Source organism: Taeniopygia guttata, chromosome 6, assembly GCF_048771995.1.
Source record: "Taeniopygia guttata chromosome 6, bTaeGut7.mat, whole genome shotgun sequence".
NCBI lineage: Eukaryota > Metazoa > Chordata > Aves > Passeriformes > Estrildidae > Taeniopygia > Taeniopygia guttata.
Genome location: NC_133031.1, coordinates 3,844,806 through 3,867,060, shown reverse-complemented (window position 1 = coordinate 3,867,060; position 22,255 = coordinate 3,844,806). Strand labels below are relative to the sequence as shown.

At 42.3% G+C, this 22,255-nt stretch overlaps 1 protein-coding gene and 1 long non-coding RNA gene across 4 annotated transcripts in view; both read right to left on the bottom strand.

Annotated features, from left to right (window-relative positions):
• Window positions 1-22,255, bottom strand: part of RNLS (renalase, FAD dependent amine oxidase) — a 61,730-nt gene that overhangs the window by 39,243 nt on the left and 232 nt on the right. For all 3 annotated transcript variants that reach the window (XM_072930856.1, XM_030275733.4, XM_030275734.4), the window contains exons 2-4: window positions 22,111-22,207; window positions 20,672-20,814; window positions 19,890-20,048 (exon numbers count right to left, since the gene is read on the bottom strand). In XM_072930856.1, coding sequence (XP_072786957.1) covers window positions 19,890-20,048; window positions 20,672-20,814; window positions 22,111-22,207 — 399 coding nt within the window. The remainder of the gene's footprint in view (window positions 1-19,889; window positions 20,049-20,671; window positions 20,815-22,110; window positions 22,208-22,255) is intronic.
• On the bottom strand, window positions 15,884-19,743 carry LOC140684417 (uncharacterized). The gene is made up of 2 exons (XR_012056655.1): window positions 18,141-19,743; window positions 15,884-17,477 (listed from the first exon to the last, which is right to left on the bottom strand). It is a non-coding gene; the product is annotated as an uncharacterized lncRNA (long non-coding RNA).

The window sequence follows — 22,255 nt, the reverse complement described above, 5'->3', positions numbered from 1 at the left end:
TTTGAGACAACCACAGTGCCAGCTCAAAAAACTCCTTTTAATTTCCAGGGGAGGAATTTAAGACACAGCTCTCAAACTGACTGTGGACAAGACTCCAAAACCCCCAAAAACCCTGAGCAGTAGGAAGGGGATTCTACCCAGAACGCCACCAGCTTTGCCAAGCAGTTCTTTGCATGCAACTGGTGATTGAACTGGTCCCAGCTTGTTTCCCATCACTTTGAATTCTTTGTGGATTTGCCAGAGTGGAGGTGGCCAAGTGGTTCTTCACTATCAGGCCACTCAAAAAGATTGGTTAGATTATTATTATTAATAATAATAATAATAATAATAATAACAATAATAATAATAATCGCTATTATTATTGATAAATAATAATTTTATTATTCTAATAATTCCAATTAAATATAATAAATATTCATCAATAATAGTAATAAGAATTAATTATAATGTTAATTAATAGTAATTTTGTTGATAATAATTATACTAGTTATTATAAATAACCATACTATATTGTGATAATATAATTTATTATTATTATAAATAAAATTTTTATTATAAATATGAATAGAACTGAAAATTAAGTTTCAGGCCTGCACTCCCAGATAACATTGCTACTGCTTTCAAGCTAATATCAAGTTGTGCACACATGATGGAGGGAACAATGAGGCACCTCAAAGTTCTCATTACTTGCCCAAACAGGCCTGTATTTAAAGGCTGCATGAATAAATCTGATGCTGATCTTTCTGCTGTTCAGCTCCATCCTGATTGCTGGATGGTTCACCCAGCCCCACTGGATTCACTCCAAAATTTCCTGTAGAATTACCTAAAGTTGAAGTTTGCTATAATCACATCTGGTTTAGCCTTCAGCTGTGCCTTACCAGCTTGAATAAAAGGATGAAAACAAAGCCTCAGTGAAACCAAAGCCACAGGTGGAGCTCAACTTCAAAATATTGAGCTGGATTCTACCTGCTCATCGTTCCTGTGCAGCCAGAAAAAGTCCTTAGCACTATTTATCCTCATGGTGGGGGGTTTAAGGCAGGCCTCCATTTCAAATATCTGCTAGGGATAAGCAATAGATAATTTATTACCTATCTGAACTGAAAAACTCAAAATAACAAAACCAAATAAAGTAATCTCAGCTGGAAAAAAAAAAAAAAAAAAAAGTAGCATTAGTTCCCAAATCAAAACAGGAAATTTAAAAAATTATCACTTCTAGCATGCTCCATATATTGGGATTGGAAGAATAAAATTTAGCAAAGAGCAGACAGGATTTGCCCTTGCTATTCCCCCCACATTATGAAAAATAACAAAATGCTAATTAAAATTAGAGGAAACATTGAAGAAGATGTTTTGGGGTTCTTAGGTAGTAAGAGTCCTGAAGAAACAGGGGGAAAAAAAAAGCCCAAAGAACAAAACAAAAAAATTAATTTAAAAAACTCAAAAAAACCCTAAAAAAAGCCAAAAACAAAACAAAAATCCCACAAAACAACAACCAAATAAAATAGGAGGGACAAAAAAAAAAAAAAAAGAAAAAAAAGAAAATGTTTTTTGCACAGCTCCCAGAATGCTCAATCCCCGTGCAGGAATGCACAAGCTTCTTGTCATCCTTCTAAAAACACTTGGAGGAAGTCACAAATCACAGCCTGAACCTCTCCAAACCCTGCACAAGATTTCTAATCCTAAAACAATCGGTGACTCACGACTCAGCCTCAGAGAGTGAAACTGCTGACATCAAACCCAGTGCCAGGGCTGAGCTGGCATGGCAATTATGCACACTCACTTTCAGCTAGCCAAATGCCTCCCAAAAATAGAACCAGAGATATGAGGCCTAATTAGAAGTGTCTGAATTACCAGGATTCCTGATTTTTTTAAAAAAAAAGAACTTTATTGATGACAACTCAGCAGGTTTCCAGGCCGCTACAATTAATCTAGTAAAATATTCAGAGTATTTAAAGGGAAATTAAGGACTGGCCCCACAAAAAAAAAAAATTCCTACCAGGCAGTTTTGTCTTTTATTCAGTGTGAAAGATTTACAAGTCATTAATTAGCTTTTAGGAGATGTTTTAGGTGCCCTGCAAGGAATGCACATCTCACAAAGGATCATCTGTAAAGATGAGATACACACTATAAACTGCACTGAGAGGTTTTGGAGCACAAAAACCAGGGTGGGTAATGAACAATTAATTAGCATGCATTTGCAAAAGCATGCTAAAATTTAGGGCTGGCCATTTTACACACAACCACACCTGCAGCACTGCTTTACTTCCTACACTGCCAGAAAACACCTGAGAAAATGCAGAATTGTGTGTGGAATCTGTGTCCATCTGGGAGGTCAGCACACATCCAAATTAACTCCTCCAGCAAGAACCTCATCCTGTGTCCATGCTTTGCAGCCTTCTGCATTAAAAACACTGATTTTATACAAAGCTGAATTTATTCTCCCTAATTTTCTTCCATTCCCAGGGCTCCTGTTTCCAGAGGTCCACATCCCTTCTTTTATTACCTAAATAAAAGGTACTAAATGCTTCCTTAGAGATCCCTGCTCTCCCCAGCCTAAAACACCACCACCACCTTTGAAAAAAATCCTAAAAGTGCTAAAACTCAGTCAAAGCACACTATTTGCACTGCCCTGAAATGAACATTTTTACATAGCAAAATGAAGCACTTTTGCTACCAACTGTTCCCACAGAAAGGGAACACTCAATCCAGTTTCTCCAAACGGAAAAAAAAAAAGAAAGAAAGAAAAGAAAAGAAAAAAAAAGGCAAGGAAAGACATTTTTAGATGATACAAAAATACAAAGAACTGATATAACCCACAAGGAAGTGTGGCTTGTGTGCACCACTATTAATCTATCTTGACTGAACAATATATATATTTTTTTTTATTTCACTCTTCCGCCTCCACTTTTTGTTTGCTGTTGAGGACAGATAAGTGCTCCTGGCAGTATCTTGGCACAGGCATTTCACTGAACAGTAGCTATTGTAATAGCAAAAAAAAAAAAAAAAGAAAAAATCTCAGTTCCTCAGGTTCTGAGATTTTCACTTTGGGCCCATTAGGCTGAAAAGGTCTCCAATTCCAGGCTCATGCTGGAAAAGCAGTTGTTTGTGGAAGAACAAGAAACCTTTCCTCTGTAGAGAGTGCTAACCCACTCAATGAGGGGCTTCAAAATTCTGATTAAATCCTGTAAGGTTGTGACAACGCTGTGCTGTGAAGGCAAACATCAGCCAGGACAAAGAATCCCACTCCTGGATGGTCTTTAAGATCCCTTCCACCCCAAACCAGCTGTGATTTTGCCAATATCAATATAACCCTGGAAAGGAGGGTGCTGTAACAACCCAGTGATGAACACCTCACTAAGATTAAGTTAACAACTCACTTAATCTCACTAAGGCTGAGATTAAGAAATGCGTGGGGAGTTCTTGCCCTATCAATGTAGAAAACCAAAAAAAAAAAAAAATCTGACATATTAGGAGTTTCCACACCAAGAAATACAGAAGGGACTGGCTCATCCTAGTAAATATTCTAAATTACGCTGTGCACATTTTGTTTTTAAAGGGATTTTTCAAATCCGTTCACAGCTGTGTCATCTTTTGTACCAGCTTTGTCAGGCCTACTAAATTAGCTTTTTTTTTTTTTATTTATTTACTCTGAAGTGTCTTTTTAGGGAAGATTTAGAACTGTGCCAAGAAATAGAAGTGCTAAATCTTCTCAGACGTGAAGGTATCTTAAATAACTGTGTCGCTGTGCCTTTGATCATTTCAGGGTATAAGCTTGGCAGTGCTGCTGAGAGGAGTCATCCCCTCTATTAGTTCAGCAGATCCTGCACTGAGAAAACAGAAATTATTGCTGTAATTGGCAAACCAAGGACTAATTGAGAGCAATTGCTCCCACTGTAACTTCATTATGTTAATCAAGTAACAGTTGGGGGGGGGGTGGGGAATAAAAGGGGGGAAAAAATGGTTAACAGTAATTATCCTTCTCTTCTGCAAAGCTGATACATGCATCATCTTCCTCTCTGCTAAAACCTTTTTACTACATGGGCATCCACCACTTTTTCCTTTCCTTTCTTCTTTTTCTTTCCAGCTGACTGAAATCCTGCCTGTGGAGGCAGAGTTGTGACACAGGTGACATTCAGGTTTTGGAGGGGACAGCCTCTGAACTTTAATTTAGCTTCTTGCTTTCCTGGTGGGGGAGGAAATATCAACATTTTTCTCTTCTCCACACCTTCAGTTGGATTTATTTATCCCCTTACTATTCTCAGCAGCTCTGAAAAAGTAATTTCCTTTTTTTTTTTTTTGGCTTTCTAGGATAAAGAGGCAATTGCACCCTTCAAACCTCATCATGGTAGAAGGACACAACTGAGGCAAAATCTAGTTATGATAAAAGGGTCAATGGAAATTTGGCAATTAACTGGGAGCAGGATGAGCTGCACAAACTGCCAGACCCAGGGTCCCCTTTCTTTGCTGGTGATCAAACTGTGACAGCACAGTTTTAAAAGTAAATTTAGATTTTTTTTTTTTTTTTTTTAATACACTTTTCCAGGATTCTTTTTACCCCCACTTCATCAGGGTTCTGAGAAGGCATTGCTGCATGATCATGAAAATATCCAGCATATACTGGCAAATCCTTCTGGGTTTTTTCAGATGCTCAAGTTTTCCATCAATTTTAATAACCAGCCTTTTTTTCTGCTGACTGCTTCTCACTTCTTCCTTCTGTTCCTGAATCCAGGGATTCCATATTCTATTTCCTCTTCTTCTTTATGTGGGAATTTATTTTTTTTTTAAATTTGCATGGATAGTTCCTAAATTTTATTGGAGAGTTTTTTGGGGTTTTTTTATTTACCAAATTTCTCACAAGATTATTACCCAAACCCAGGAATTCATAGTTGTCTCCTACCAATTTCATCTCAAACAATTGAAGGCACTCAATTTAAAATTAATTTGAGTAAAACAAATACCCAAAACTGCAGGTAAACCTTGCAGTGCACTCTTCTGGTGAAGGGTGTGCTCTAAGTGACAAAGAAATAAAAAAGAGGCTCAAAATACCTTCCCACAGGAACAAAACCTTGCTTTTTTATTGCAGTCCAACCTAGCATTTGTCTTTTGATTCGGAGAGCTTCAATCAGCTTAGCCCATCTGTATTGTGAGCAATAATTCTAATTAAACCCCATTAATAACATTGATAGGGGGAAAAAACCCTCTCCAAGTATAGATTTTCCTAGAGCTAAACATATAACATTATAAAGCTGCAAGCAGCCACTGTAACAAAAGAAGCTGAGGTGCCAGAAGTTTCAAAAAGAAATTGATAAAGCCCTCAAGACCCCATTAAAATCTCCTCTGGGAATAATTTGCAATCTGCTCCACTTCATGCAGACGCTGGATTAAAGCATCTGAGCACAAACCTTAATCTGGGGGTTTCTTTGGGTTTATTTCACCATGGGGTTTTCCTCCCTGCTGCTTCCAGGGGTTCAGCCTCCAGGGGAGGGAGAAGGATTGAAGTGACCACAGCACCACAGGAATTTCACATTAAGGCTCTAGGCCCTTCCTTTTCCCCTTTCTTGCCCCAACCCTTTTCCCACACTCACACTCTTTTCTCACCTGCTCTAACTGCAACAGCCCCATCAATTTTTGGCAATATTAACCAGGATTTAAATAGGTATTTCCTCATATTGTCCTTGTCACACAGCCTTTTCCATGGATCACATCCCATTATTACCCTGATGGTGCACCCCTCACATCTGTCCCAGTATCAGCTGCACTTCAGAGCAATCAAACAAGGGCAGGAGGCACCTCAAAAAGAGCATTTTGTTATTTCTCATCCCTTTGGGAGATGCTGTAAGAGCTGAGCCTCGTCTTCCACTTCCCTCTTTCCCAAGGCAGCCATAGGTGCAGGAGGCAGAAGCTGCCAGTGTCACAGCCAGTGTGACCCTGCAACCACAGAGCCACCACAGCACAGCTCAGAAAATACCCACACACAACCCAGAAAAAGCCAAAACAGACCGAAAAAACCCCAGTGCAGCACCAAAACAAGGCAGAAGCGAGTAGAGGGGAGAAGTACAAAGTGAAAAGTGGAAGCAGAACCAGAGCGTGTCACTCCTCTGTAGCTGTCTGCTGCTCTGGAGTGTGACTCAGCAGAACAAAGGTTTTGTCTTCATGGAGAAACAGAGTCCACATTGCACAGGAGGTGGCAAAAATTCCCTGGCTGGAACGTGGCTGGAGCTCCTGTGGCTTCCGTGGGGAATTTCCTCGGCTTTAGAGAGATGCAGATCACCACCCCACTGCACACCAGCTGTAGACCAGGGTAAGACTCTGGTTTTCCTGCACTCAGTGGAAATAAAAAAAAAAAAAAAGAAATTTGCAGGAAAACTAGGCGAGTGTGAGACGGTCGTAGCTGAGAAAATTCACTTTTGCACTTGCATGGAATAAATCTGAGAATAGCTGGATTTATAAAGTGGAATACTCTGGGAAGGACACAGGTACAGGACAAATCCTGTGTCTCCACCACAACCCAACGCTGAAATTATCACCATATAAAAGTCACAGGTTTAAGACCAACAACTATATTTGAAATACTTGTACTTCCCTTTTTACATCAGTTCTGTCACATGCACAAATGCTAAAGGAGGCTGAAAGGGGAACATGAACAAACAGCTTTTAAACCGTCAATTTTATAATAATATGTTTTAGGAGTACCAAGAGATGCAGCACTTGGATGTGATCAGACTCAGAGGCTGCAGTTTATCAGCATTTTGGAGTTAAACACCACGTGGTAGCAAAAACAAGACAGCAATAACTTTATCCAAGGACAGACTTTTCTGTCCATGCACACACTGCAATATCTGTGTTTGGACTAGTTTCTGTCACTCTTCCTCTCCAAGCATTCCTGTGCCATCACCACTGAATTTTCTGATGAAAACACAGCATTATTCTACACCCAGAAATCACCTGCTACCTTGCAAAGCAGCATGCTCAGGAAGTGTAAAAACATAAAAGTTAATGCAAATTAAAATTAAAAATCAAAAAAAGTTAAAAGCTATTTTATTAAAAATAAAAATTAGCATAAAAGTTAATTATCTTTGGTTTAGTGAAGCCATGCTTATCCTCACTTTGATAGAATAAAGCTCCACCTCCATCCGTGCACTTTTCCTGTTTTTATTAAAATCCTGAGTGCAGTTTTCCTTGCAGAGTGGGTGAGTGGGAGTGTGGAGCACAAGTAAACCCTGTCTCTGCACGTCCCGGTTGTGAAACACACTCTAAATAAAACCATATGCTCTCAGAAGGAAAATTTCATCTCTCTCCCCCCTTTTGCTGCCTGCTCAGGTCGGCCCCAGTGCGGGGCTGAGGGAATGCAAATACATTTATAGAGAGGTTTGATGAGAAACTGATAAAAAACACGCTCGTTTCTTTATTCATTCTGCAAGGTGAATGCACAAGAGACTTAATTTTGAAGAATTCCAAGATTTGGTTTCGTCTCTTGTGTTCTCCCTTGAGAGAGTTGGGAATTGGTGTCAACTGGTACCTGTGATGTTTTAGTGTATGAAACTTCAATGATTTCCAGATCATCTCATGATGATGGGGAGGAAAAAAAACCAAAAAAAATCACAAATCCACTGTTCTAGCAAAAAAAAACTTAATAACAGATTTATTCTAGAGCTGGCTAGAAAGTTCTGTGGTTTGTGCTCACATTTCACACTTTAATGATGCCCTGTGTGGCTCTCAGCTATGAAATTTAACACGCCATTCTGTTAATTCTTTGTAACATTTTGCAAAATTTGCCTGTCACACACGTGATGAGCCACAGAAATAACTGAACCCATGTTCTTCTTTTTCTTTCCTTATTTTCTGCCCAAATATGTACCTTGGTGACAGAGGGAGGCTGACCCAGGAGCAAAGATAAACCACCTCATTTCTCCCTCCTGTCAGGACTTCTTTGGGTGATCAAAAACACACCAAAGGGGAAGTGCCAGAACTTTTTTCTCTGTATAATATTTAATTTCCCGTTCTGGGTTATGCAATGATCTCTCCCACGAGCAGATTTCTTCCTTTGCACTAGGTATTTTGGACATATAAAAAGCCCACTGTGTGTTACCTTTTTTTTTTTTCTCCCATCCTTTGGCATCTCACCTCTTGGTCAGGTTGCCCTCAAGAAAAAGACAAACATAAAAGCAACACTCTCCCATGCTGCAGTTGTGTAATGATGGGAAAAAAGGAATATTGGGAGAGCAAGCCAGCAAGTCTGAAGGGTCAGGTTATTCAGGAGTCATCACCAAACCTTCATCTGCGTGATCAGCACTGACTGATAAAGGGAAGATAAACTTCCCCCCAAGCTCAGGCTGCTCTGTTGTGCAAAACACAGCCACACTTCAGAGTTCTGACAGCTAAATGTTGTTAAATGACTACATTTCCATTAGTAATTGGCATTTTTGCTTGTTTTTCAAGCAGCTTCTTCGCTCGCTTTTCAGATCTACCTAAGACATAAACACTAACAGAGATAGCCAAAATAATTAAATTAAATTAAATTAAAGCTATGTACATTTGTAATGCTCCTCCCACAATCACTTCCATGTGGCTTCGAGTGGATCACATGTTCTGGGGGTCTTGTCTGGTTTATTTCTTTTGTTTTAGCACACATTCTTTCATTTGGAGTCCCGTCTCTCCTGTCACGAATTTCCAAAGGATTTAGACACGCAGCCAAGCATGCAGAGCACATGTTCTGGAAGCACAGATAAATTAAACAAGCTGTACCTGATTGCAGCTGGCCCCTCCTCTGCCACAATTTTGCCAAACTTTCACAAATTAGACCCACAATCAAGTGCACAACTTAAAAACCCTCACTCCATTTTTTTTTTTTAGCTTGTAAGAAGGGAAGCCACGGCTAACAAACCCTAACACTCAAAATTATGACACAGTGGAGGGGGGAAAATAAAAATATGATTCCTCGAAAGTTATTGACAGATCAGCTGCAACCTACCAGAGGCTGAAAAAAGATACCAGATGGAATAAAAAATCCTTGCTATTAGTGCATCATACCAAATGCTGTATTCCAAAGCCAAACTCTGCCCTCCTCCTGCTGCAAGGAACTGTTTCTTGGAAAATTGCTGATGCCTTTATTGATGGTGACTATTGACTCTAACAGCTAAATGCGACAAAGGGAAAGAAAAAACAAAAAACAGAGCAGAAATACTGTCATAAAACACCGTCCAGACTTATCTGCCTTGCAAATCCCATTAGGATAATAAAAAAACCCCCACAGGTACTCACTTAAAATTGAACCTTAAACCCCACAAACTGTGATTAGTACTGAGTACCCTGACATTTGACACTACAGTAAAATACAAGGGATAACACACACACACAAAAATGAAAAGATTTGTGGCTGAAGGAAACATGACAGAAAAGAAACAGAAAATAACAAATTCTAATTTAAAATACACCAAATAAGGATGTCTCTCATCGCCTATAAACACACACGGATCAGCAGCACACTTCCACTGGCAGAAGACTGATGGAGGATTAAACAATACAAAGCCAAACAGTAAAAATCAGTATTGATGTAAACCCCAGTTCAGGCCAGCAAACCACCTGAAAATCCCACTTAGGATTCTAATCTCCCTCCGTTTTTTTAGCACTTTCAAGACATGAAAGCCAAACTTTTTCCCAAACTGCTCCCAAGGAACTGTCAGACCCCTCCCCTGTGGGATTACTGAGGCATTCTACCACCTCCCATGGGTTTATGAAAAAAAAAAAAAAAGAACTGATGTGTGATATTTATTTTCCAAACACCTGCTGGTGTTTCAGTGCCTGAAGCAGCAAACACAGCGTCGTGACTGTCAGCAGCAGGCAGGGCAGAGCTGGGAAATCACACAGAGTTCTGAACCAAGGGGCAAAAACTTGGAAGAATGAAGTTTAAAAAGCCTGCCACAACCACGACCCCTCCCAGGATTTTAAGTAGCACAAAAATTGAGGCTGGGATGCCTTCCTGGAAGTATTCTGATGCACCACATATATGTCATTTATTAGTTTTATATATTATAAATAAATATGTTTTTATGTAATAATTATAGAAATATACTAATAAAATTTATACAATTATTATATTATGCAATATATAATAATTAAATAAGATAAATTATATATTCTATAATTATATAATATATAATAACATATATGTGTATATAATAATATATATATTATATATAATGTATATCTTCTATAATTACGTAATACATAATAACATATATGTATCTATAATATATACATGATATATAATGTATATTATATAATTATATAATATTAATATATTATATAATAAAATATACATAATACACTATATTATTTTATTATCTATATTTTCATAATTATATATAATAACAAGATATAAAATAAATATAAAATATAATATTAAATATATATAATAAAATATATAAACATATAAAAATAGTTTTAAAATATTAAAAATATAGAAAATAAAAAATAAAGAAAAATATTTGAAAATATAGAAAATAAAAACTATTTTAAAATATATAAAATATTTTAAAATATAGAAAAATATTTTAATAATAATATAATAATTCACCTCCTTCTAAGTGTGCAGATGCTAACAGGGCCAGGATCCTGCAGCACCAGCACAAGCCAAACAGACTTACACTGACATCTAAAGGTGTCATTTACTATCTGATGCTTTACAAAATGTCTGCAAAGGGCCAGTATCTTGTAAAAAGGGGAACAAGAAGAAATTTGTCAGTATTTAATTCTTACAACGTGTCCAAAACCAGGCTGGGCAGGGCTTGGAGAAACCTGGGATAGAGGAAGATGTCCCTGCCCATGGAATGAAAATGAGCTTTAAGGTCCCTCCCAAACAATTCTATGACAGTCTGCACATAAACCCCAATTTTGAGGCAAATTTCCTCGTTTCAGTAAGAATTATGCGGCGTTTTCTTCCACGTAGAAAACTAAGCTTTTGCTAAATTCTCTCTTAGGGAAAATGATGCATCTTTTCCATGGAGCTGGGCACAAATCCTAGCTGTAGTTCAGCCACTTGAAACCAAGTGATCATTTCAAAGTTAGTATTTTTTCCCCGCTTTTAAGTTGGTTTTGAGCATAATTCCCATCAGAAAAAGTGAACGCTGGTATTGCAAGCAGCACGGCTTAAATCAGAATATATGGAAAGGTTTCTCATCAGTGATCCTAAACACATCTCCTGCTGTGCCAGAGAGAAATGGACATGAAAACACAAAGCAAATCTATTTCTTTTGGTGTTTTACAAGCCCAGCCAGCACCTTGTTGTTCTGCAGTCACTCAACAGCCTGTGAGACACTGAAACCACTTGCTGCCTGCACATAGTTCACTGAATAAAATTTATTTACCTGAATTTCCATAGGCATCCAGCCCGCTCTCCCTAAAGTATAAATCCAGTGGGAAGGGGGCAGTAAATCCCTCTTTATGGAGAGGTGCACACCCACCCTCTGTGCCTTTGCAGAGTCTCACCACTCAGCCACATCTTGGCAGAGCTGTATTTTTAGAGGATGACTTTGGGAATAGAATTGGAGGCTCCTGGTGCATCAGGACTGACTCTGGAAAGCCTAATCCGCATGTCCCCTGTTCTGTGGAATAAATCAAGTGAAGAAATAGCTTTAATCTGTTTCAGTAAGGCAGCAGGTTCCTTAAACTTTAAATAATTTGTGGTAGCAGAGTCCATTGCTACAACAGGAGGTGCTTTATCAGCCGAGTCAATAAAGGTGAGCATCTCTGACAAGGTGGGTAGAGGAGGGAATTAAAACTCTAAGGAACAACAAGGCAATCAGGAGTAAACTCGGGCTTCCAAGGCAGCACAGGGAAATCCAAAACCATCTGTAACGTCTCACCTGATGGCTCAGGAAATCACTTTTGATTTCTACAAAAGGTGTCTGAGGGTGAGTTATTCCTAAGGCTTCTTTAATCCAAGAGCACACCAACATTCCTGGAAATTACGAAGCTGAGTGTGGAAAGCTGACAGCAGGCTCCATGCAAAATTTAGGTTTGACTCAGTGGAGCCAAAACCTCGCTAGGTTTAAAATTAGTAGTTTTTTTCTCCCTGCTCTAATCCAGATGTGGACCGCAAAAATAACTGAAGAGTTCACAGACATGTCCGTGGGAGGTAAAGATAATCTTTGTAAAGAATGGTCTCAATGATGGGAGTGGCCAGAAACTATTAAAAAATCCTCTAGAAATCCACAAAACCCCATCCAGTCCAGAGGCACTGCCTAAGATATGAGAATACATTTAAAAACATTGTCCAGTGACGGCTTTGGTCTGCCTACTCGATTGCAGCACTAAAATAAAAATAAATCCCAAAGCAAGCAATTAAATGTAAAGACTGCTCGCAAACCTGCAGCAGACTTTTCAAGGGTTTTCAGCTCTATAAAAGCCATAGTTTGAGTGGCAGATTTCACATCAAAAAGAAGGCTGTAAAGTCCAGATCAGCCTGTGGTCACCTTTGCACATTTCTGTCTCTCAAGTGTGCCCAGAAGGTTTGGTAATGGGAAAGGAGGGGAGAGCTTTCCCAAACACATTTTTCCAAAAAAAAAAAACCTTACAAAAAACAACACCTGAGTGAAAAACTTAAAAAAAAAAAAAAAAAAAAAAGAGATTTTATTCAATGGGAGAGGTGACACATAACATTGTCACTGTTTCCCAAAACCAACCATCAAAACCATTGAGGTTCAAGATCTGAAAATTCAAGGCTGGTAAAAATACCCTAACTGGACCTTCTGAAGAATGAGATCTTATAGCACATCCCAGCTTCCTACAACACAGAAACCAGCAGCTCATTAAACACATGTCCCACAAGACACAAATAGAGAAGTTTCAGAATTGCTCAGTTTGGTCTCATTTTTTGGCAATGAACTTCCCCTACCCCCACCCCCCTTAGGCTCATGGCAAAAAGCAGCTTTGGAAAGATTTCTCCCTCTGAAAGTAACCCCTGGAGAGAACCAAAGAGTGGGAAAAACTGAGAGGTATCTGTGTTTATTGTTGGGATAAACAAACTTCAGAGCATTTATTTGTTCTGTTCCAAGTACGTCCTGTGTTCAAATACCATCACCTTTATTATCCAGAAAATAAAAACCCACTTTGTGCACACGGCTGATCTTTGTGCATGTTCAGCTGATCCGATGTGTCTGTGGTCCCATTCTCTATTTTGGGTATTGGAATGACACAAAAGAGCTAAAAAAGCATCAGATAAAGTCTGTGACCAAGTGCCCTGGTGCCGAAGGACCCTGCCAAACCAGCCCAGGCTGCAGTGGCAGCAAGAGAAGCATGTCCAGGTTTAAGGAATTACAAACAACCACGTCAGGCAGACTTGAAAGTGTCAGCACGCAAAAGCAGCGCCGCCTTACACGTCAGAAATAACCTTTTTTTTCCAACCAGCTCAGCTAAATCAGCACAATCTGGTGCCAGTTTCATGTGCAGGTGCTCTGAAATCCCTCCTGGGACTGCACAGGAAACCTAAGCTTAGGACTCAAACCACAGAATCACCAGCATTCAGAGGGCTCAACCACTCTCCCAGCCCCTGAGCTGCTCTCCTGCCCTTGCTGGAAGAGCAGGATGTGCCAGCAAGTCTGTGGCCCACATGGTGAACTGAGGATCACACCACTGAGACTGCTAAAAATAACTCCCCTACCCTTTTTTTGGGGAGAAGGGGCGGGGGGAGCGTGTCTGTGGTCCCATGGACAGCTGTGCTGCTGCAGCTGGAGGTGGGGCAGAGCAAGGATTGCTGCAGGAAATGCTTCTGCCACGTCTCCAGGCACTGAAAGGTGATGCTGTGACAGAGCAGGACTCAGCTCCTCTGCAGGGTGGCTTTTTAAGAGCTGCCACCCTGGTCTGGCCAAAGGATGAGCAGCCCTGGAGGGGGAAACAAGCCTGAAGACAAGAAGCTGCATACTTTGCTCTTCCAGCAAATTGCATCCGGTTTGTTTTCCTTCTGTTTTACCCTGATATCTGTCAAATAAGAGTTTCAGCTCTGCACCCAAGGCAGGCAGCCTCAGCTGACAACACCAACACGCAGAGTAGCCCTTTATCTAACACAGATCGGATTTCAGTCTCCTTTCATGCTCACACACATGGGGTTTAATCCCCACACTTCCCAGATGGAGAGGGTCACTGCCATCAGCCTCTTTGACAGGTTTCCAATGTGCTCAATAACTGCAGAATAAGGCACTATAGATATAAAAAACCACCTAAAAACAAAGTTTCCAATGTGCCCAATAACTGCAGAATAAACCCATTATAGGCACTGTAGATATTAAAGAAAAAACACCTAAAAACAGACCAAGCCAAACACACACTGAAGAATACACACGGCCTACTTTAATTTTTTTTTTTTTTCTCCTGATGTGCAATTCCAGCTCAGGCAGCCTTTATTTTTAGAAGTCCTCCCTCAGAGAGCCTATACCCGAGCTGCAGCAGGCAGTGAGCACGGAGCAGCTCTGCCCTGCTTTGGAGGATGACAGAGAGGTTCTGGTGGCAGCTGCCCCTCCTCAGACACTCCCCTGCCCCCCAGATGTGCAGTGCCACCTCACCCTGAGTGCCCAGGGGTGAATCCTGCCACAAAAACCCAGCAGGGCACGAGGGTTTCCTGCACAGGGATGGATGCTCCACGTCCTGCTGCAGCCCCAATAATGTCTTTGATGCTGCCATGCCAGGGCATTGAAACATAAACTTTAAGGAATTTAGATATTTTAGAGGAGCTAAGATTTTAGTTAGAAATAAGCCTGACTAGAGTTAATTAAAATAATAATAATAAATGAGTAGGCCTTGATGAAGTTAGGAGTTAGTAGTTAACTAATAATTGATTGCTTGTCAGCACAATGTTTAGTTAGCTGGGTTTATAATGAAGAATACACAAACTGACAAATAGCTTTTAGGAACATAAGACAATTGTGGGCCTCCTCTGTTCTGAAACCAATTGAAGACAAGGAATGGGAGTTCTACCAAGAGTTCATTTGTCATACTTGCATTGAAAAGGTAGAAAGGTCAGAACGAGGAAGACTTCATTTACTTCCTCATTTGGGACCCCTCCCCATGAAAGGGACCACTGACCTATTTCAAGGGACAAACTACGCATGCTTAACAGCTTTTGGAGTGATCAGCATACGAAGCAGGGAATGGGTTGTACCAAAATTATGAATATGTATTTGTATTTTGGGTATTCAATACTTGTATGGATAAAAGGGCTCTGTAATCACCTGGAAGCTGCGGTGTGGATTTGGGAGCTATCCTGCATGCTGCCCAGTGTAGAACAAACACATACTTTCTAACTTTAACCTGTTAGAGAGTTTTTCTCCATCACAGTTGGATATCAGTACTAGATCAATATCCATATTTTTTAATAAATCAGCATCACCCAAATTCACCTCAGCCCCTTCCCCTGCCACCACCCCAGGCAGCATGGGGGGGCTCCCCAGCCACATGAAGGACAGGTTTTAAAAGGAGCACAACCCAGAACTCCTCCAAATATGTGTCCAAAAAAGCCCAAATATTTCCACATTGCGGCCTCAGCTCCCTGATAAGCAACTAACAAATCAGTGTACATGTTTACACTGGACATTTCAGATCTGTTAGGTAATGAGAGCTCCAAGCTGGATAAGCCCTGCTTAGATTGCTTGGAACTGGAACCACAGAATTCCGAATTTATCGTCGTGCTATCCAAAAATAAACACATTCACTCAGCAAGGACTTGTGACTCGTGAAAAATTATCAGAGTTGTGCTTTCCCAACTCACATTACAAAGCCCTCCCACACAAATACAGCCCTATTTCACTTGTATCTTCTCATCAGCTTGTATTATTTAAAACATGTGGGACATTCACACAGATGGAAAAAAAAAAATAGGTCAGGCTGGAAACAAAAGCCAAGCCATCCCGTTTTATTAGCAGCTTAAACATGCAGAACTGTAATTTGAAATTCCAAGGAAAACAACCTAATGAAAACATTCTGAACACACAAATTAAAAAAAAAAAAAAAAATACTGCAAATTGCTGCAACCTTAAATTGCCATGTTGCCAAATGCCTTAAACTAAAAAACAGAACTGATAAGAAGGCTTCTCCAACTGATCTGAAAATACATGGAAAGAGCTACATTGCTCAGTGATCATATGGAATCTGGGCTATAAATCTAGGATTTTTCTAACAACAGCAGCGTGTGTAACAGTCCTGCACCTTTGAAATACTGTTGGACAATGAACAATTTGCAAAATCTTGTCCTTTCATTTGCCAAGATCCTACTTTTAAATAAATTTATTCCTTTCCTTGAACTAATATAACAAACCTCAGAAACATTTATTCACTTCCCTTTTATCTTCTGCACAACACCAATATTTACTCCCAGAATACATAAAGCCCAAATCAGTGCAGTGAATTTAATTTAGTTATTCAAGCTGAATGTCCCAAACATCATTTGATTGCTGCCACCTATTGTTGTTCCAAACATGTTGCAAGGAGTTAACCCTTTATCCAGCAGCTACTGGAAGTCATGCTGGCTCTGTTGCTGCTAAATATGCAACTAAATATGCAACTGCATAATTAGCATCTGTTTGGGTATGATAATTGTAAAAAGAATGAAAAAAGGTTGAAAATTAAAGGGAATTATATATATATATGTATATATATATATACATAAACTTTTTTACATTATTTATTTTATATCTATTTTTAAAAATTGGGTATGTTTACACACTGACTTCTCCATTAATCTGTGACTTGGCTTTTCTCTCACAAGAGAAGTAAATCTGGAACATTCATTTCTCACACAGCCCATATAAAATGGTAATTTTAGGTTGCCAAAGGCCACTTAATTCTGTCTCCTCCTAAACACACAAGGCTCCACAATGACATCATGTTCAGGCTCATCTAAGAGGTTAAAGGACACGAAAACTATCCAGTCTAGTTTAGTCTGCTGAGTTTAAGTATTAAAACAGCAACTTTGTCACTGAATGTGGAGTTTGAGAGATTATTTCAAAATATTAATTTTCTGAATATCATGTAAATAAGTGAAAATAAAAACACATGGGGGGCAAAAAACCTCTTCCCTCAAACAGGAAAATGATGAATTCCAGAGGGGTAAATTCCCACCTCTGGCAAAGCATTTAAGTCTCCAAGTCAAGCTCTTTTACACACAAATGTCAAAGGCTAATTCCAACCCCCACTAATGGATTAAAGCATCCCCTACCCCACCCAGCTGTTCCTTTGCTCCTTCTCCTCTCCTGCAGCCTTATCCACACATTAATGCCAGCAATACCTCACCACAACCCAGCTAAAAATTCATCTGGCTTCCAAGTGGGAGCCAAATGAACCCAAGTGGCTCAGAGGGTCCTGGCACAGGTCCCCAGCCAGGCACTTCAACCCCTGGCAAAACTGCCCCAAAAATGGAGCAGCCTCAGATGGGGCAAGAGGAGGGAGACCACGGGGGATGTGGCAGAGGTTGAAACTCATAAATGCCCCTGACTGTCGGAATCTGTGGTATTGGTGATTCCGAGATTGTAGAAAGTCTCTGTCTTTCTGCCCCGTTGCCAAAGAAGAAGCCATAATTCGTCTGTGCTGTTTCAAGGTTGTTTATTCTGTTTATCTCTAACATGTTCTGCTGCCCTGCCGCAGCTCTGTCCTGCAGGGCAGCGTGTGGGGCTCTGCCCTCAGTGGGATGTTACAAACATTATATACCAGAAATTACGTGTACTATATTTACAATAATGTGCCAATATCTATCATCTACGTTGAACAGTGTGTCCCCAGCCTAAACCAACAGAAAAATGCCAACATCACCAAGAACATGGAGGTAAGGAAGAAGAAGGAGGAAGAACAGGTTTAGGCCCACTTTCCTCCATCTTAGAACTCCTGACCCCCCTGTACAAAGTAAAACCCCCCCTGTACAGGTGTTAAAACCCCCCTGTACAATACTAAAAAATTTTACCCTCTAATTTGTGACTACTTTTACTATACCATCTAACCCTCTGTGACTGCTTGTTCCACCTTTAAAGTTGGTAATTCATTCCATGGTTCAAACTCAAGATCCCAGCTGTTTTCAGCTGCTTGCCAGGGTCTAAAATGCTTCTGACCAAGGCCTGGAACCTCTGAAAATGTCTGAGGGACATTTTGAGTTCCGACACCTGATGAAGAAGCAAAGCAGGGATGTGACACCGGAGCAGCAGGGAAATCCAGAACTCCCTCCTTTAACACCTCTCACCCCAAATCACAACAGCCACTGGGATTAACACTGCCCAGGCACATCTTTCATCTAGCTCCAGAAATAACAGAATAACAGAATAGAATAACAGCCTTCCAGAGCAGCAGGGAATATTCCCAAACCTTCTCCCCTTCCCTTTAAGCTGTTTGCCCACCCTGGAGGAGTGGCCACACCTGACCCTTTGGTGGCCACACAGGAGGAAGCTCTCCCCTTCCTCCAAGCTCTGCACATCTGCAGGGCAGCAATAGGAGCCCTGTCACCTGCAGTGACAGCCAGAGGGAAGCTTCCAACAGGAGCAGAACCTCTCCTTCCAGGAGCAGCTGGAATCGCTGCTGGCAATGCACAAACATGGCTCCTGCAAGAATCGCATTTCTGCCCCTGGATTTGGGAGACCAGAGCGTACAAATGACTAAAAAGCGTCACTGTGGAGGGGAGAGAACGCCCATTCCTTTCAGCAGCTGTCAGGAAATTGCATCTTAAATCCCAAGCGGGGTGAATCCAGGGAAAGCTCCCTTCTCTGCCAGCAAAACTCGGCTCTCTGACACACAACCAAAACCACGCTGAGATCTGGGCACACAATGGTGCACCCGAGCCTCTGTGAGGCTGAAACTGCTCCCTGCTCAGGCTCTGGAACACCCTCCTCACCTGCTCTTCCCCTTAGTTCTTAGCCTAGAGTAAGGCTCAGCAGTGAAGATGCCCATGGCTCCAAAGCCAAGGAGCTCTGGGGCAGGGGGAGTCAGTCCTGCAGCCTGAGATGCAGAATTAACAGCTGGATGGACATCTGGAAGCTGGTCTCCCCCAGGGAACAGCCAGAGAGGGGAAGAGAAACAGGAGGAAGGGGAGGAGAAGACAAAACTTGCTGGATCCCCTCAGATAAAAGTCAATCCTGCAGTTACACAGAACATGAGAGAGGATGTTGTGGGAAGCATCTGACAGCTCCAGCTCTCCCAAGAGGAAGTGAAATGAGCTGTTCACTTTAATTACACCTTCTGAAGGGGAGCTGCCTGCTTTCTGGACAAGAAAGGATTTAATTACCCCAAGAAAAACAATTTGCAAAGACATCAGTGCCAGCTGGGGAAGGCCTTGAGATGCAGAATAGCAGAACCTCAAGAAGGCTTTCAAAAAACACTCCATTTTTTATTTCTCATTTTCTATGCTATTTTGTATCCTATTTTTATTTCTTTCACTATTAACCAGACCACCACAGTAAGGACAGGATGTGCCAGGCCCACCATTATTTTCCAGGGTAAATGGGAGGCCTCATAAAACAGCAACTAGCAGAGAAGTCCTGTTCTTACAGAATATTTACCTACCTAAGCACAAAGCTTAAGATCAGAGGTTGTAATGAAAATCCTTCTCTTTACAGAAATGCTCAAGACGATTTGTCCAATTCAGTAACTATTTGCAAGCTGCACAAAGACAAGCTCTGATTTAGAAGGCAGCAAAAAAAAAAAAAAAAAAAAAAAAAAGGATCTGATTCAAAACTGACTCATCCATTTAGATATTTTATGCTGTCAAAGTGGCCTTGAAATTACCCACCTCTTATCATTGTTCCATCCTGTCCTGATGGAATAATTAAGCAGCTCAGACTGCTGAGTGATATTTTTTGCTTCACAAGATGCTCAAACGTAATTTTAAATTTGACACCTGCGATCTTGATGGCCGAACTTACTGTTCACAATGTCCCCCTGCAGCTGGAGAATCTGTGGGACAGGCATGGTGAGAATTACCACATCAAACTGTTCCGGGGGCCCAGCTTTCCTGGAGACTTCCCACCTCCCATCCCGCAGGGAGATGTGAGTTACGTGCTGCTCATAGGACACGTCTGCACCTGCGTGGGAAAAGCAGCAGCTAAATACATATAGCAGGGAATTCCACAGGGAAAATGCAGAGAGAGTTATTTACAAGGGATGGAATGTCAGGAGGACAAGGGGGAATGGCTTCCCACTGCCAGAGGGCAGGAATATGGCTATTTACAAGATCGGGGTTTAAAATATCATCTGATTCAAAAGAAAAAACAATTGCACTGAAGGACCAAAGCTTGACTACTCTCATGGCTCAAACTTTTCTAAACAGGGTTAAATTAGTCACTAAACTGTACAGTGGCTGTGCTATATGACACCTTAGGTAGTAGTTAGAAAGTTTAAATTTATTTTCCAAAGGACTCGCAGCATGCTCACATCTTTTCTCCAAAACCCAAGGTGTAGCTCACCCCCCTGCCCCCAGTTACACAGCAGATGTTCTATTTGTATAAAGACTTTTACACCTGCAGGACTTGGAAATTCACACAGCTCAACGTTTATCCACCCAAGCGACTTCCAGAGGTACATAAACCAACAAGGAACAGTAAACATCCTCATCAGGGATTTAAATTGGAAAGATCATTCAAAGGCACCGCCGAAAACACAGCCATTAAAACCTTTCTCTTCACACGAAGGCATCCGAAGGCATTACCTGACTGCTGTAAAAAGTACTTGACAACCGAGGAGATGCCCTGGGGTGCCACGTAATTGCGGGAGCCGTCTCTCACCACCATTCCTTCCACAGGAGCGGTCAGTGGCTTCAGGATGCCCTGAGTGACAAGCTCCTCGTAGAAGCTAGAAAGGAAGAAATACACAGGGAACACAGCTGAATACACGAAAAGACACATGAAAACTCGCTCCGTTTCCCACAGAGTTAAGACCAGCCTGACTTTGGAAATTTTATCAGGCTGCACTTCACGGCGGGTTACGCACAGATGCGGCAATAAAAGAACAAACTCCCTTGCATTGGATCTGTTCTGCTACCTGTGATGGAACTATCAGTGGCGTGACCCGGAGGCAGAGGAATGTACAGCAGTTCCCAAAAGCTCTGACCACCAACACGAACTCCACAGCCACTGAGAACTGCAGGAATATTCCAGCTGCCTGAAACGCACCTGCCTTTTCGCTGCTCTCCGCGCAAATTTTGTATTTTACACCTCTGCTCCCTTCCCCAAGGCACAGGTGATCTACCCCCGCTCCTTTCATCCCAACCCACGCGTTTCCCACCTTTCACCCCTCCACTCCCGCCCCAAATTCCGCTGGCGGGGCAACGAGTGAGCAGCTGCGGGGGTGTTAAAGCAGAGCACCTGTGCGGCGTGGAGCCCACTCGCGGGGTCCCTCCGTGTCCCCACGCCGGGCCACCAAACCCTCCCGACCCGCGGGGTCCCTCCGTGTCCCCACGCCGGGCCACCAAACCCTCCCGACCCGCGGGAGGGGCGGGATCAGCGGGATGGGGGCGGACCGAAGGGATAGGGCGGGATGGGGGCGGGATGGGGGCGGGCATTGGGGCGGGATCGGGGAGGGATTGGGGCGGGATGGGGGCGGGATGGGGGGGGGCATTGGGGCGGGATGGGGGGCATTGGGGCGGGATTGGGGCGGGATTGGGGGGGAATAGGGTGGGAAAGGGGTGGGATGGGGGGGGAATAGGGTGGGAAAGGGGTGGGAAAGGGGTGGGATGGGGGGGGAATAGGGTGGGATGGGGGTGGGATGAGGGTGGGATGGGGTGGGAAACGGGTGGGATGGGGGGATATAGGGTGGGAAAGGGGCGGGATTGGGCGGGAATAGGGTGGGAAAGGGGCGGGATGGGGGAGGGAATAGGGTGGGAAAGGGGTGGGATGGGGGAGGGAATAGGGCGGGATTGGGGCGGGATTGGGGGGGAATAGGTGGGAAAGGGGTGGGATGGGGGGGGAATAGGGTGGGAAAGGGGTGGGATGGGGGGTGGGAATAGGGTGGGAAAGGGGTGGGATGGGGGGGAATAGGGTGGGAAAGGGGTGGGATGGGGGGGGAATAGGGTGGGATTGGGCGGGAAAGGGGCGGGATTGGGCGGGAAAGGGGCGGGATTGGGCGGGAAAGGGGCGGGATGTGTCTCACCTGAGCCGCGGCCCCGCCATCTCCGGCTCGCAGGTGACGAACTGCGCGCCCAGGTCGGCGCTGCCGCGGTCGGCGCGGGTCGTGCTCATGCGGCCCCCTGCGCGACACAGCACACCACTGGTGACACCACACACGACAACCGCCA